General features: G+C 53.0%; 2 protein-coding genes across 2 annotated transcripts in view; both read right to left on the reverse strand.

The window, feature by feature from the left end:
- Positions 1 to 6,459, reverse strand: part of SOAT2 (sterol O-acyltransferase 2) — a 16,976-nt gene extending 10,517 nt beyond the window's left edge. The window contains exons 1-7 of the mRNA XM_011930689.1: positions 6,325 to 6,459; positions 5,767 to 5,822; positions 4,715 to 4,851; positions 4,339 to 4,398; positions 3,946 to 4,053; positions 1,325 to 1,601; positions 817 to 886 (exon numbers count right to left, since the gene is read on the reverse strand). Of these exons, the coding sequence (XP_011786079.1) occupies positions 817 to 886; positions 1,325 to 1,601; positions 3,946 to 4,053; positions 4,339 to 4,398; positions 4,715 to 4,851; positions 5,767 to 5,822; positions 6,325 to 6,406 (790 nt within the window). The 5' untranslated portion in view covers positions 6,407 to 6,459. The remainder of the gene's footprint in view (positions 1 to 816; positions 887 to 1,324; positions 1,602 to 3,945; positions 4,054 to 4,338; positions 4,399 to 4,714; positions 4,852 to 5,766; positions 5,823 to 6,324) is intronic.
- Positions 6,460 to 7,636: 1,177 nt separating this feature from the next.
- IGFBP6 (insulin-like growth factor binding protein 6) lies at positions 7,637 to 12,462 on the reverse strand. The gene is made up of 4 exons (XM_011930548.1): positions 11,858 to 12,462; positions 9,153 to 9,298; positions 8,850 to 8,969; positions 7,637 to 7,952 (listed from the first exon to the last, which is right to left on the reverse strand). Exons 1-4 carry the CDS (start codon positions 12,186 to 12,188, stop codon positions 7,830 to 7,832), a joined length of 720 nt encoding a protein of 239 aa, XP_011785938.1. The 5' UTR covers positions 12,189 to 12,462; the 3' UTR covers positions 7,637 to 7,829.
- Between the last annotated feature and the right edge of the window lie 2,134 nt (positions 12,463 to 14,596).

Here is a 14,596-nt window from a genome sequence, read left to right on the forward strand (position 1 = left end):
AAAAAAAAAAAAAAAATTGAAATTGAAATTAGGCCAATTAATAACCTTGAAATGGTCTTTAAGTGTTCAAGTGAGTGAAAGAAAGAGTTGCATGTCTCTCACTTTTTTTTTTTTTTGAGACTTGATCTCACTCTGTTGCCCAGGCTGGAGTACAGTGACACAGTCATGGCTCACTGCAGCCTCCGCCTCCCGGACTCAAGTAATCTTCCCACCTCAGCCTTCCACACAGCTGGGACCACAGGCATTAGCCACCACACCTGGCTAATTTTTAAAAGTTTTTTGAAGTGAGACCCCATCTTACTATGTTGCTCGGGCTGGTCTTGAACTCCTGAGCTCAAACAATCCTCCTGTCTCAGTGTCCCAGAGTGCTGGGATTACCGGTGTGAGCCACTGTGCTCAGCCTGCAGCTGGTGACTTTAAGGTCTCTTGTTAAGGGCTAATGCAGCTGGTGATTTAAGTTGGAGCCAGTGCCAACTTGTCATTCCAAAAATTCTAGGGCCCTTAAGAATGATGCTAAATATACACTGCATGTGCTCTATAAATGGAACAACAAAGCCTGGGTGACAGGCTGGGCCTGGAAATAGGAAATAGGAAAGTGCCAGAAGTCCTGGGTAACAAGAGGTGCCATCTGTCAGAGGCAGGAGCTGAGAATGCCTAACGACGAAGGCCCACAGAGCCCAGCTGGAGGCCAGGGCTGTGCCTGGCGGGCAACCTGGGCTTAGGAAGGCAGGGCTTTTATCAGGATCCTACACCTGCTGGCTTCATTCAGTCAGTCAAGAGGACTGAGTTCACAACCGGGCAAGCTGAAGGCCTCACCTCTTCTGGCACGAAGAGTCCCAGGCACAGCCTCTCTCAGGAAGGAGTAGCTTTTCATCAGGAACCTAACCTATGGCAGAGTGGAGGGGAGGCCAAGTTGCTGTGTGGCTTTAAGCAAATCGCTTAACCTCTCTGTGCTCTGGGTTACCTCTGAGAGGCAGTCAGAGTGTAAGATCTGTCTGGTCAGAGTCCATACTTTTTCTTTTTGTTTGATGACTGTATAGCCTAACATATGCTGGGATGAATGAAGGCTGCTGGGATAAGAGGCCAGAGCGGAGTTTTCCGGTCAACCTCCTGTGAGGGCGGTGTCACACTGTTTGCCTTCCAGCCTGCAGGTTCCCCAAATCCCTCGTAACGGACTCCGCCCCTGGTAACTAGCTCCGCCCCTGCCAATGCAGTCTCTGCCCTCCCTCTCGTGGGCCCCGCCCCCTCTTTGGGGGACTCCCCTCTGCTGAGATGGCCCCGCCCACCCTGTCCTTCCTGTCCCCCAGCAGTGCTCGGCCCTCACCTGCTCGAAGACCAGGACACAACGGGAGGCCGGCGGGAGCTGATGCTCCACGGCCACGTGGACCGGCAGCGCGCAGAGCACCACTGCGTGGGCAGCTAGCAGCGTGCAGCCCAGGCCCGCCCCCAGCGTCCAGGTGCCCCAGGCCCCCGGCCTGGCCCACAACCGCAGGGCCTGGTACGGCACCAGCAGGGTGGACAGAAACATGGGCACCCAGGTCACCAGCGCCAACGGCAGCTGTCCGAAGCTGAAGATCAGTAGGTCAAACTCCAGCAGCAGCCTTGGAGTGGGGAGGAGAGACAAAGTAGACAAGTGAAGTCCATTCTTGTCCCCTTCCTCTTCAGTCCGAGCTCCTGGAAGATGAACTGAGGTATCTTGATCAGGTTGTGAGCTCCCCATCTCTGGAGGTGTTCAAGACGGCACCTCTGTGGCACAGGGCGTTGCTCCAGGAGACTCAGTCATGGCATGAGTTTGATTCTAAATGACCTTGAGAGCCCTCTCTGGTTTCATGGTGTTGCTAAGGGCTCGGTACTCTATATACAACACATGTTAGGATATGAGGTAACTAGACTGACTGACTTAGTTTTGTTCCTTTGGAGCGTCTGTTGTAGGTTGGAGCTAACAGGATGCCGATTGTTCAGTGTTTTGTTAGCCTAGGTTAAGAGTGTGTGGTTTGTTAAGGGGAAAAACAAAACAACTTAAGTGTCCATTGGTAAAGGACTAAGTGAACAAATCTAGCACCTCCATACTCTGCAGTCCTTCAAACCAATGGACTAACGTGAAAAGATCTCTAAAATAGTGAGTAAAAGCAAATTACAAAATAATAGGTACAGTTTCTTATTTATGTGAAACCTTCACAATGTACCTATCTTTGGTACTGAATGTCAATGCATGGAAAATGCTCTGGAGGGAAACTCAGAAACTGTTTTCTTTTTTAGAGACAGAGTTTTGCTCTGTCACCCAGGCTGGAGTGCAGTGGTGCAATCTCTGGTCACTGCAACCTCCGCCTCCCAGGTTGAAGTAATTATCCTGCCTCAGCCTTCTGAATAGCTGGGACTACAGGCTTGCACCACCACGACTGGCTAATTTTTTTTTTGTGTGTGTATATATATATATATTTTTTTTTAGTAGAGACAAGATTTCATCATATTGGCCAGGTTTGTCTTGAATTCCTGACCTCAAGTGATCCGCCTGCCTCGGCCTCCCAAAGTGCTGGGATTACAGGCGTGAGCCACTGCGCCCAGTCAGAAACTGTTTAAATCCTCCGAGAGCAGTGTGGGATTGAAGGAGGTGGTCAAGAAGGACCCCCTTTACAGGAAAACATGTATTTGAGCTTTTTACTGAGATTTTATCATTTTTAATTTTTTTAATTTGTCTTTTTCTTATGCAAACCTAGTGGTAGATTTTATCCTTTTAATACTTGTATAACTAACAACAAAAATTTTACCAAAAGGCAGTGCCGTTGCTGAACCTCTGGATCCTTGGTCCTGTTTTTGTTATTGCTTCCCAAGCCTGACATAGGGAGGGGGCTGTGGCAGGCCAGGTCTCACTAACACAGGCCTCCATAACAACTGTTTCAGTACTGGCTGAGTGGTTAAGTTAAATATTAAAAGCCAGTGCCCTTAGACAAAGGCCGGAATGTAACAAAAGCCCACCAAGAGTTTTGCCTAAGCCTTTCCTGAACCTCAAACAAGTTTTGCTGGGGGTCTGAAGAAACTCTTCAAACCTCCATGATTTAGCAGGAGACAAGAGAAAGGTAATCACCCCAGCACCTGGACTCATTTAGATTAAGTCAACTTACTGAGGCTCCAGAAGAAGGTCTTCAAGACTCAGACCTTAGTTATAGATTAAAAGAAGTTAATCACTTATGTCTTTAGATGAATGCACACTTACACATAGACGTATAGCTTAGAAGGTATATATGCTCTGGAAATTGTAATTTTTAGTTGGCCTAGTGATAATTTTCAGGCCTTCTCCCTGTAACCAGTTACAGAAATAAAAACTCTCTTCCTCCCCAGTTCATCTGCATCTCCTTATTGGGCCACAAGAAATAGCAGCCCCAACCCTCAGTTTGGTCCGGGAATAGTGGGAGTCATGAAATACAGACCCCCAGGTTATACAGCTCTCTGAAGCTCATCCTCACAGTTGGGTGGGGTGCTCTGTGGGGGAAACGACCCACCCAGGCACTTGGGTACATGTCTGTCTTCCCCACAAGACTGGGAGTGCCTGACAGACAGGAGTGGGGTCTGCCCCCTCATTTCTCTGAACACTAGGACTGGTCCTCGGGAGGTGCTCAATGTTACTTGAATAGAACTGACTGGGAAAGGAGTGTGTATGGGTGTGCATTGTGCACACACACACATCTGCCTCGGGGCAAGGTGTCATTGAGAAGCATTTGAGAGTGACTGGCCCTGGGAGGACAGACCAAGGGCCAACCAAGGCTGGGGAAGGAAGGGATCCTAGAGAGTGTTTCAGGTGGGAAGGTTGTTGGGAGCAAAGTTGGTACATGTCCAATAACCAAAGAGGGGACCTGTGTCCGCTTGCCCCAAGGGCAGGTGGGGCACTGAGGACCCAGAGGGTCTGATCAGATAGGTGTGCCTGTCCCAGGTGGGAAGGGGACCTACCTGCCCTCATCAATGAAGTCGATGGCCAGGGTGCTGATGATGAAGACACACAGGCCAGCGATGAACATGTGGTAGATGGTGCGGAAATGCTGCACCTCCATCAGCTCACTGGAGGGACAGGGGCCTGAAGGTCAGTGTGGGAGGGTCCTCAGGGTGGTGTGAACTAGCTCAGACACTGTACACATGAGGCATGGGGCCTAGCGATCCAGAACTTCCAGCTAAAGGCCTTTCTTCCACAACCACGCCCAGAGCAAATAGGGGACCTGTACCTTAGAAACCCTTTCCAAGTCCTCCCCACAAACCACCTAGAGCCTGGGGATGAGAAATGAGGTACCGTGACCCCCAGCCAAAGCCCTTTCTTTTCCTCCCATTACTTGTCATCACCCGACTTACTCAAGCAGGGACTTGCGGATGATGAAAACTTTCTGTTTCCCCAGGGATGGCTCCTGGGTCCTGAATTGAGATGTTTGTTCAGGGTCAGGAAGAAGTCAGTGGGCAGAGGGCAGGGCCATGCAGAAGGTCAATACTTGGGAGCCAAGGGGAGTGGTAGGGAAAGGCCAGGGCTAGGGCCAGAGGGCAGGACCGGGTGGAAGGTCAGGGCCAGGGCAGAGCGAGGCCCCGTAGGTGGAGGCCAGTGTTAGGAAGACAAGATAAGTGGGGAAGAGGGAAGGCTGGAGTCGCAGTCCTGCCAAGGCTGGCAAGGGCACATCATGTGATAGCTCATGACCATTGCTACAGAGGAGCCTGCGCAGCTGCTCCCCAGACTCACCTACTCAAGGAATCTGGGGGAGGCAGGGGCGGAGGTTTGTCTTGAGATGGGTAGGATTGTATAGCCTCCCACATGGCCTGATCCAGCAGCTCCCTCAGTTGTCCCTGCGCTTGCTCCAGCAATTGTGCCTTCACAGCCTATGGGACAAAGCCAGGGCAGAGCCCACTGTCCCTCCAGTCAGCCATCCTCTCATTTACTAGACATTCACTGAGTTTCTACCTATGCCAGGCATAGTGCTTTTTCTTTTTTTTTTAAAAAAAAAAAACAAAACCTGGGGCGTCTGAGGGATGGGGGATCAGCGGTCAGCAGTGGCAGGCCTGTGGGGGGAAGGGCAGGCATTGGTGGGGTGGTGATGGGTCTGCTGGTGGGGTAGGACCCCACAATGCTAAGTGCTGTGGTAAAAAGATGAACAAGCCATGATTCCTGCCCAGAGTTGATCTCCTTCTGGCTTCCCCGGGCAGCAGTGAGGATCAGGGAGTGACAGCAGGAGCGAGGCTTCCCCTCCCTGGGTCTGAATTCCAGCCTGGTCACCTCTGATTGTCAGTCCTCACCCCTGTCCTCCAGCCACACTAGCAGGAAGACTCTATCTACTGGCTGACTTTCAATGACCCTCGGGACCTGTGCTTCAAACCCCTACATCTTTACCCTTAATTCTAACCTGATCTTTGCACCAGGAACAAGTCATCAGGCTGGGCACCATGGCTCAGGCCTGTAATCCCAGCAATTTGGGAGGCCAAGGCAGGTGGATCACTTGAGGTCAGGAGTTCAAGACCAGCCTGGCCAATATGGTGAAACCCCGTCTCTACTAAATATACAAAAAAAAAAAATTTAGCCACACCTGGTGGCACTCATCTGTAGTCCCAGCTACTCACTTGAACCTGGGAGGCAGAGGTTGCAGTGAGCCGAGATTGTGCTGATGCACTCCAGCCTGAGCGACAGAGCGAGACTTTGACTCAAAAAACAAAAACCAAAACAAGTCATCTTTATCACCAAGCCTCACTCCTGCCTCCTGCGACCAAGGATCTGTCCACTTGACCTCTGACGTCCCTCACCTCCATGTGTCGGGTCCATTTCACCAAGTCCGGGGCCCTGTGCGTCTCAGTGTTTCCTGGGAGGAGTGATCAAAGGCACAGTCAACAGGAGGAGTTGGGGTTCTGCAGACCCAGAGGCATCCTGTGTTCAGGAAATGCTTTGTGTGCTCAGCAGCCGCCCTCACCCCAGCCAGTCAATATCTAGTATCATGGGTGGGGCTACTAGAAGGGAAAGTTGCTGTTGTCAGTGGTGAGGCGGCCATAGGCAAGCAGGGGGCCTGGTGACATTACTGGGAACAGGGCACTTGGAATGGGAAGCTACTCCATTCTCCCTCTGGGGCTAAAGAGTCAGAAAGATAAGGCCAGGCCACAGCTCTGACATAGCTCTTTTCTGTTCCATCTCCCAGCTGGGTGGCTCAGGGCTGAGGCCAGGGTCTGCCTTCCTTGGCCTCTCTGGACAGCAGGAAGGATTGACATCAGGCAGTTGGAGCCTTCTCTCCATAACGCATGTCTCCCCTCCTGCCCCACCACCCGCCGGTGCCTTCCGCGCCCCCCCCCCCCAGGGCGAGGCTGGCTCACCATCTCTGCAGGGTTGGTGTTCCCGCTCCCCTCCCGGCCCTTCTGTCCTCTGCAGACGCAGACGGGCCCCGCCTGGCTCCATGGAGCGGTCTCCAGTGGGCAGCAGGCAGCCCTTGCCTGTGTTCCCTCCTTCCTTTGCAGCGTGGCCTGCCCCGCAGAACTCTTGTCCCACTCAGCTCAGGTGACAGCTCCAAAGACTAAAGTCCTTTCAGGAGGAGGGGGCCTCTGGGAGCGCGATAGGTTATCTGATCCGGAGGGCAGAGCTTCTCAGATTCAGGCCTCACTCTGCTGTCTGTTCCAGGGATGGCCACATCCCCCTAACACCCCAACCACCATCCAGATGCCCAGCTCCAAGGGTGCTATCCACCCCCGCTACACACACACAGGAATAGTGGCTGAGTACGTCGCGGGGAGGGGAACTTTGCCTCGCAGAAGCTTGTCACCTAGCATGGCTGGCCTTCAGTCTCTCCCAGCAGGCTGAAGGTCAGGGAGGAGTCAGAACTGTCTTCATGTATCAGTGTGTTCAGTTCCCTTCCACCACAAGGTGTGTGACTGATGCATGTGGTTAAATTCTGATGGGGTTAGCACTGTGCTACTCATGGAGCTGGGGCCCCTCCAGGAAAGGCTGAGTGCCAGGGCCCCTGAACATCTGCACTTCCTGACATCTGCTTGGGTGAGCATGTAGGCAGAAAGGAGGCTAAACAAACACGTATTAAGCACCTAAGGAATACCAGGTGTTGTCACATACGGAAGAACCGGATGCAAACCTCCCTCTGTCATTTACCAGCTATATAATTTCAGGCAAGTGACCCCAAATTTCAAGCCACAGTGCCCTCCTCTGAAAAATGGGGGCAAAAATCCCTATATCACAAGGTTATTGTAAGCTCAAAATGAGGTAGTCCAGGTAAAATCACATGGTTCAGGGCCATGGGATGAGCTCATATATTAGTAATAATTTCCTTCTTTTTTTAGTAGGAAGTAACAGAAGGGTACGTGCTTTGAGAGTTCCTCTTTGCTGGGTTCCCGCTGGGATTAACTATTAATCCTTCCCCTCCTCTTATGTTCAAAGATCAATGTTAGAAACAAGGTCACAACTTCAGATTAAGGCCATGATCTCAGTGTCTCCCCTTCCCACTCCCAACTCCTGGTGGGCAGCTCTGTGAGGCTTAATGGCTTGAAGCTTCTGCCTGGCTGTCACAGGAAGGACTAAAGGTATCCACAGGAAAGAAGAAATGCTGTGAGTGAACTGTAGTGGGGTAAAGAGAGGGCCAGGGGCTCCAGAATTGTGAGAGGTAGACACAGAGACACAAGCCAGCTACCCCAAGCACAGCTTTATTGACACCCCAGCCAACACCAACACTTTCCAACCGCATGTGTAAAGGTCCAGGGGTGAGGGGGCCCATGGGGCAGGGCCTGAAGGTGGATCGTGGGCCTTGGGTTTTTTGTTGGGTGATGACAGCTCCATGTTCCTTCCAGTGGCCCTGCAGCCCCTCTATTCCCCAGCTTTAGCCGCTACTCCCAGCGGGGCAGGAGGAGCTTCCATTGCCATCTGGAGACCCTGGCAGGGGCTTGCCCATACGATCCACACACCAACAGGGACCTCGGCGCTGCCCCTGGGAGGAGCGGCACTGGAGAGAGAGGCACACAGGTCAGGGGTGAGGCCAGAGGCTTCCAGCAGGAGAATGAGAGGGGATGTCTGAGTCTGAGGATGCAAAAACACCTGAGGGTCCCCTTGGGACAGCAAGTGTCACTGCGTTCCCTCTCTCTCTCTCTCTCTCTTTTTTGAGATAGAGTTTCGCTCTGTTGCCCTGGCTGGAGTACAGTGGCATGATCTCCGCTCACTGCAGCCTCCACCTCTCAGGTTCAAGCAATTCTCCTGCCTCAGCCTCCTGAGTAGCTGGGATTACAGGTGTGCAGCACCACGGCCCGGCTAATTTTTGTAATTTTTGATAAAGACAGGTTTCACCATGTTGTTCAGGCTGGTCTTCAACTCCTGACCTCGTGATCCACCCGCCTTGGCCTCCCAAAGTGCTGGGATTACAGGCATGAGCCACCACGCCCGGCCCAGAGTTCCCTCTCTTTAGTTCCCCCTCTTCAACCAATAAATTGTGTGCATTCTGCTAGCCTGGAACAGTAGTTTTCAAAGTGGTGTTTCCAAATCCGGATCACCAGGGAACACGTTAGAAATGCATATTGTCAGGCCCCCCCCCACACCTCCTGAATCAGGAAGGCTGCCGGTGGGGCTCGGCCATCTGTGTGGCATAAGCCCTAAGGAGGATTCTGATGTCTTAAGTTTGAGAGCCACTGAGTTAGGCCATTCCTTTAGTAGGTTTTCTCCCACAGTGTGTGGTTGATTATTCTCTAAGTTTGTATAATAAATTATATTATTCTCTATGTTCTCCTGAAGTTGGAAGATCCTTAAAGATGGGGCAGTGTCTTATTTATGCAGCTTTGCAAGCCCTACCGTCCCCACTCCCTGGCAGGAGCCATCTACTGGAGCAGGGGGAGAAGAAAAACAGCCTCACCTGCCGCTTCCGGTAGAAGCCTCGATGGTCACAATTGGGCACGTAGAGCGTTTGAGCCCCTCGGTAGATCTCAGTCTGGAGTTGCTGCAGCACTGAGTCCAGATGTCTACGGCATGGGCCCTGGGGGAGGGAGAGCAGGCAGCTTAGAACCGCTCCAGCCCAGTTCCCTGTTCCAACGTTCTGGCCCACCAGGCAAGCACCCAGGACCGACAATGGAGCCGTCTCCAAGCCCAAGGGAGCAGTCTCAGAGGGAAGTCTCCAGGGCTTCCCACCCCTCCTGCTCCCTACCAGCTCCAAACGTACCATCTCAGTGTCTTGGACACCTGCAGAATTGGGCTGGGAGGGTGTGGTAGAGGTGCCTGGATTCCTCTGTTGGTTTCTGCGGTTCGCATCCTGTGGGCGGCCAGTGCCTGCTTGGAGTTTACTCTCCTTAGGATTCTCCTCTGCAACTGCAAGAGGAATAGGAGAAGGAGAGGCCAGAAATCAGCCAGAGCCATGTGGAGAAGGGCTTTGCCCACATCACCTGCTTAAGTAAGGAAGGGAGGGCCTTATGCCCCATAGTTGCATGATGCTGGCCCTAGTTTCTTTCTCTGACAAATAGTTACACTACTTTTCCTGACAATATTCCCCAGTATTTCCCATAGTGAGTTTAAGGCTTATAAGGGAGATGCGTTTTGGAAAGCAAAAATGGAAAATGAGAATGGGTGCCATGGTTCACGCCTGTTATCCCAGCATTTTGAGACACAGAGGTGGGAGCATTGGATTGCTCGAGCCCAGGAGTTTGAGACCAGCCTGGCCAACATAATGAGAACCTCATCTCTACAAAAAAATTTTTAAAATTACCAAGGTGTGGTGGCATGCACCTGTAGTCCCAGCTACATTAGAGGCTGAGGCAGGAGGACTATTTGAGCCCCAGAAGTCAAGACTGCAGTGAGCCATGATTGTGCTACTGCACTCCAGCCTGGACAACAGAGTGAGACCCTGTCTCCAAAATAAGTAAATTATTGGCTGGGCTCGGTGGCTCGTGCCTGTCATCCTAGCACTTTGGGAGGCCAAGGTGGGCAGATCACTTGAAGTCAGGAGATACAGACCATCTGGCCAACATGGTGAAACCCCGTCTCTACTAAAAATACAAAAATTAGCCTGGCGTGGTGGCAGGCGCCTGTAGTCTCAGCTACTCCGGAGGCTGAGACAGGAGAATGGCTTGAACCTGGAGGGGCGGAGGTTGCAGTGAGACACTGGACCACTGCACCCCAGCCTGGGCAACAGAGTGAGACTGTCTCAAAATAAATAAGTAAATATGTTTTAAAAATTAATTAATTTAAAAATAAGTTAATGAATTACAATAAATAATAAAATAAATGAAAAATGGAGAACAAATGCAAAGGACTATTCCGGGCTTTGGGCTTTGGGTGAAAATACCTGGCTGTTCCACCAGAGGCCAGAAGGGGGCGCACGAAGCCAGGGAGCTGGGGCAGAGAGCAACGGATGTAGGAGGGGGGCCAACAGGGACCCAAATGGAATGTGTGTCCCTGCTGTGACCTTGCTGTGACTCAACCCACCCCTCCCAGGCCTGAGATGTGGTTACTTCTGGGGCACTGCAGTGGGAACCTCTCCCTTCTGATACCCTGTGATCCAGGCCAGCTCAACCCCAGTGGTCCCAGGAGCACACGGATTCAACCCTTAACCAAGATAGGCTGAGGACAGATTAAGAAGGTGCAGGGAATGAGGGGCTTCCAATTTGCAGGTTGCTCCTGGCTCTGGAGAAAGTTTCCAGAGGGTCCGGGGAGAGCTCAGGACTGGGAAGGGGTGAGGAAATAAGTCAGGGATAGGAAAAGGCAGAAAGGGGAGCAGGTACTGCTTGGAATTTGCCTAATATCTAATAAGATATCAGAACCCCTAAAGGGATCCTGTCTCTCCCTCTGTGCCCAAAGACAAGCTCCCAACTCCCACTCACAACCCAGGAGACATTTCCCCTGCAACCCTGAGTCTGATCCTTCTTCCTCAGGATGCCGGCCCCTCCCCAGACCTTGTCCTTCATTCCCTACATTTAGCACCCAACCATGTAGTTCCAAACTGCCTTCTCTCATCCACCCAGACCACCTTCTAGGAGGACCCCCCAGAAGCCTGCACTCGGGCATTTGGGACTGAAAGAAACTCCAAGTGAATTCTCCATCCCCTCCCGAGGAAGGAACCCAGAGCCTCTGGGATGCGCAGTTTGCATTTCCTGTCCTCCCCATCTCCCTGCTGCCCCCCATGTTTTCAGTGCTGATTCACTTCTGTCCCACCCACCCAGTGACTCAGCTTCTGCTCTCCTCCCTGGAGCAGGGTAGGGTAGGATGGGTGAACAGTTCTGAGCAGGTTTAAATCATAACCCTGATTTGGCAGATTCCCTCGTTCCCCTACTCTTTCTCCCCTCTCCCCCACCCTACGCCCTAGCCTGCCCTCAGTCCCTACTCAAGTCTAATACAACTTTGGATTTGGACCTCTTCGGTTCTAGACCCTTCCTGTTTAGGTGCTTCGAACACCGGTATTAGGAGGAAACGAGCCATTTCTCAGTGTGTGCAGAATTTCGGAGTCTGGGGTTCCCTTCCCTCTTTCTCAAAGTGGAAGCTGAGAACAACATTTGTGTCCTTTCCCCAGCTTGCCGTCTAGGGTTGTAGGAGCTGGGCCTGCTGGAGCACATGGGATGGCCCTAAAACCCTCCATTTCTCCCCCTGCCGCCCCCAAGTTCCCACTTGCACACACACTACATCAAGGGAAAATAAACGGAGCAAAAAAAAAGACCGAGAGCGCAGACACCTTCTGCTGTATCCCCAGGTCCCCTGGCCGCACCCCAGCTTCCTGCACTTGCCCCTTCTCCCCCACACAAATGTGCCCCCCAAAGTCGGAAGCGTCAAGGGTCAGGACTCAAAGGCTTGCAGGGCCACCCACTCTCGTCTCCCCAGGACCCTGCCTGGAGGACGCGGGTCTCACGTGGGCGGGGCAGGGGCGGGGCGCGGACTCACCCGCGGGCGCGCGGGCCGGAAGGCAGCGGCCTCGGCCGAGCAGCAGCGCCCGCAAAGGCGCCTCGTCGTCCTCGGGCGGATGGCACTGCAGTCCTAGGGCGCAGTTAGGGGTGTAGACCCCGCACTCCTGCCCCTCCCTCCTGAGACAGCCCTCAGCTTCCGCGCAGCCCTGCGCTGGCGGCCCCCCATCCTCTTCCTCCACGCAGCCCCCTGGACAACGCGCTTGCACCCCTTGCCCGCAGCCTGGGCACCGCGCCAAGGCGCCTCCTGGGCTGGCAGCGAGCAGCAGAGCTAGCAGCAGCAGCGGCGGCAGCAGCCTGTGGGGGGTCATGGTCAGGGTTTGTGCCCCGTCCTCTCCTTCCAGAGCAGTCGCAGCGCAGCTGCTGCCCGCCGCCGCCCCTCTGTCTTAAGTAGCCGCCGGCCAGGGGCCGGGCCCTTTAAGAGCCAGGTGAAGGGGGGGTGGGGGAGAGGCCAGGGGCATTCCCTAAACTGGGTGGGACTGGGGAGGGCCCCCCCAACCTGGGTCCTCCCCACTCCTCTTTCCCCCTCCCTTTCCAGTTTCTGTTTACTTCCCAAATTGCTCTGCTTTTTCTTGCTTTGTTCCCGGGAATCTCGGCCCGGAATTTGGGAGCTGTACAGCTGGCTGGAGGGACTGGAGGGTGGGGAGGAGCGGAAGAAGGGAAGGACTGGAGTGCAATCCATTTAGTGTGTATCTGTAGGAAGACGAGGGGCATGCAGGGACCCGGTGGGGAGTGAGAAGATGGGGGCTGAAAGAGAACTGAGAAGAGATTGTATGTGTGGATCACGAGAGGAGTGGGCAAATGTGGAGGGACAGAGAAAAGATGGAGAGGGTGGATAACGGGGTCTTGAGAAATTCTGCTGATGGGAGAAGTAGACCAGGGCAGAGGAGAGGAAGGGCAAAATTGGGAAAGGGGTAAGAGAAAGCACCCCTGAGATGTGACTACTGAGAAAAGGGGCCCGAGGGGAGCCAGACTGGGGTAAACCAACAGGGGGAAGGGCCGGGAGGCAGGGAGGGATACACCTTGAATGAACAGTAGGAGACCCTAGCATTGTGGTGGGCGCATGCGGAGTCTGGAAGAATTGGAGAGGGCTGTGTGCGGGCTGAGAACTGGCTGGGAGGCAGGGAAAGGGGGAAAACTGGCGGGTTGAAACTAAAGAGGGACAGAAATAGAGGTACTCGTATTCTGGATGCTCTTGGGGACAGTGGCCAGAGAGCAGACCCCACCCCCCTTCCCATCCCCATCCTTCAGGTAAGCTCGCGCCTCCATTCCTCTCCTCTCCCAGAATCCGTCTCCTTCCCTCCCAGTCGTCCATGGGGTTTTCTGGATTCATCAGACTGTCTTGTGCCCAGGGGGCTTCGGGGGAGGGACTACTCTGAGCATCTTTGCCTGCCGACTTGTCTGCCTTCGCTGCAAGGGTCGGCTTCCACCGCTCCCCACCCACCTTCCCTAGGCAGTGTCTCGCCCATCCCAGGCACTCCTAGCCAGGCCTCACAAGAGAGAGGAAGAGGGACTGTTTCCTTCGGCTACCCACACCCACCCAGTTCTGGGTTATGCAACAGGGACCATCTCATTCTTTCCTAAAACAAGGGCTCTGGGCAGTGACTAAGTTTAAATGCTGGGCCCCAAGCAAGAATGTCAGCAAGGATTTCTTGAACTTTTAGGTAAATACGAAATAATACGGACCTCATTGTCAGCACCGCCCCCTTCCCCACATTACCCTGGGACCCTAGGACCTGTGTTTGGAGAATGGTGTTTTCCTGTTGCCCTGAGATACTGATGCAGACTGGAGAGGCAGGGAGGAGAGGGTTGTGGGGCAGCTGATGGGAGAAGCTACTGCTGATGGGAGAAGTAGACCAGGGCAGAGGAGAGGAAGGGCAAAACTGGGAAAGGGGTAAGAGAAAGCACCCCTTCCACCAAGGCTCTTCAACCCCCTGCCCCAAGCTCTGACCAGGCTCCCTGGAACCAAGGCTGCTCAGAGACGGGTTCCAGGGTACTGGGGTCCTGCCCCACCCCCTTTATCACTATTTATTTTGTCCTACACGTGCTTCTGGCTAGGGTCTCGGGGTCTTTCTCCTGGACTTCGGGTTGGTGCTCCTGAATAAGATGGAAAGCCTGTGGGAAGTTGGGAAGGGGAAAGAGATGGCTGTGCTCTTGCAGGATCCCAGCGTGGCTCTTTTTTACATTTTAATTTAATTTAATTTTAAGTTCTGGGATTCATGTGCAGAATGTGCAGGTTTGTTACATAGGTAAATGTGTGCCATGTGGTTTGCTGCCCATCAACCCAACACCTACGTATTAAGCCCCACATGCCTTAACTATTTGACCTGATGCTTTCTCTCCCCTCGCCACCCCGCCCCCACAGGCCCCAGTGTGTGTTGTTCCCCTCCCTGTGTCCATGTGTTCTCATTGTTTTCAGCCCCCACTTATGAGTGAGAATATGTGGTGTTTGGTTTTCTGTTCCTGTGTTAGTTTGCTGAGGATAATGGCTTCCAGCTTCATCCATGTCCCTGCAGAGGACATGATCTCATTCCTTTTTATGGCTGCATAGTATTCCATGTATTTGGGTTGGTTCCATGTCTTTGCAATTGTGAATAATGCTGCAATAAACATACACGTGCATGTATTTTTATAATAGAATGATTTATATTCCTTTGGGTATATACCCAGTAATGGGATTGCTGGGTCAAATGGTATTTCTGGTCTGGTTCTAGACTTT

Source organism: Colobus angolensis, unplaced genomic scaffold, assembly GCF_000951035.1.
Source record: "Colobus angolensis palliatus isolate OR3802 unplaced genomic scaffold, Cang.pa_1.0 Scaffold87, whole genome shotgun sequence".
NCBI classification, from domain to species: Eukaryota; Metazoa; Chordata; class Mammalia; order Primates; family Cercopithecidae; genus Colobus; species Colobus angolensis.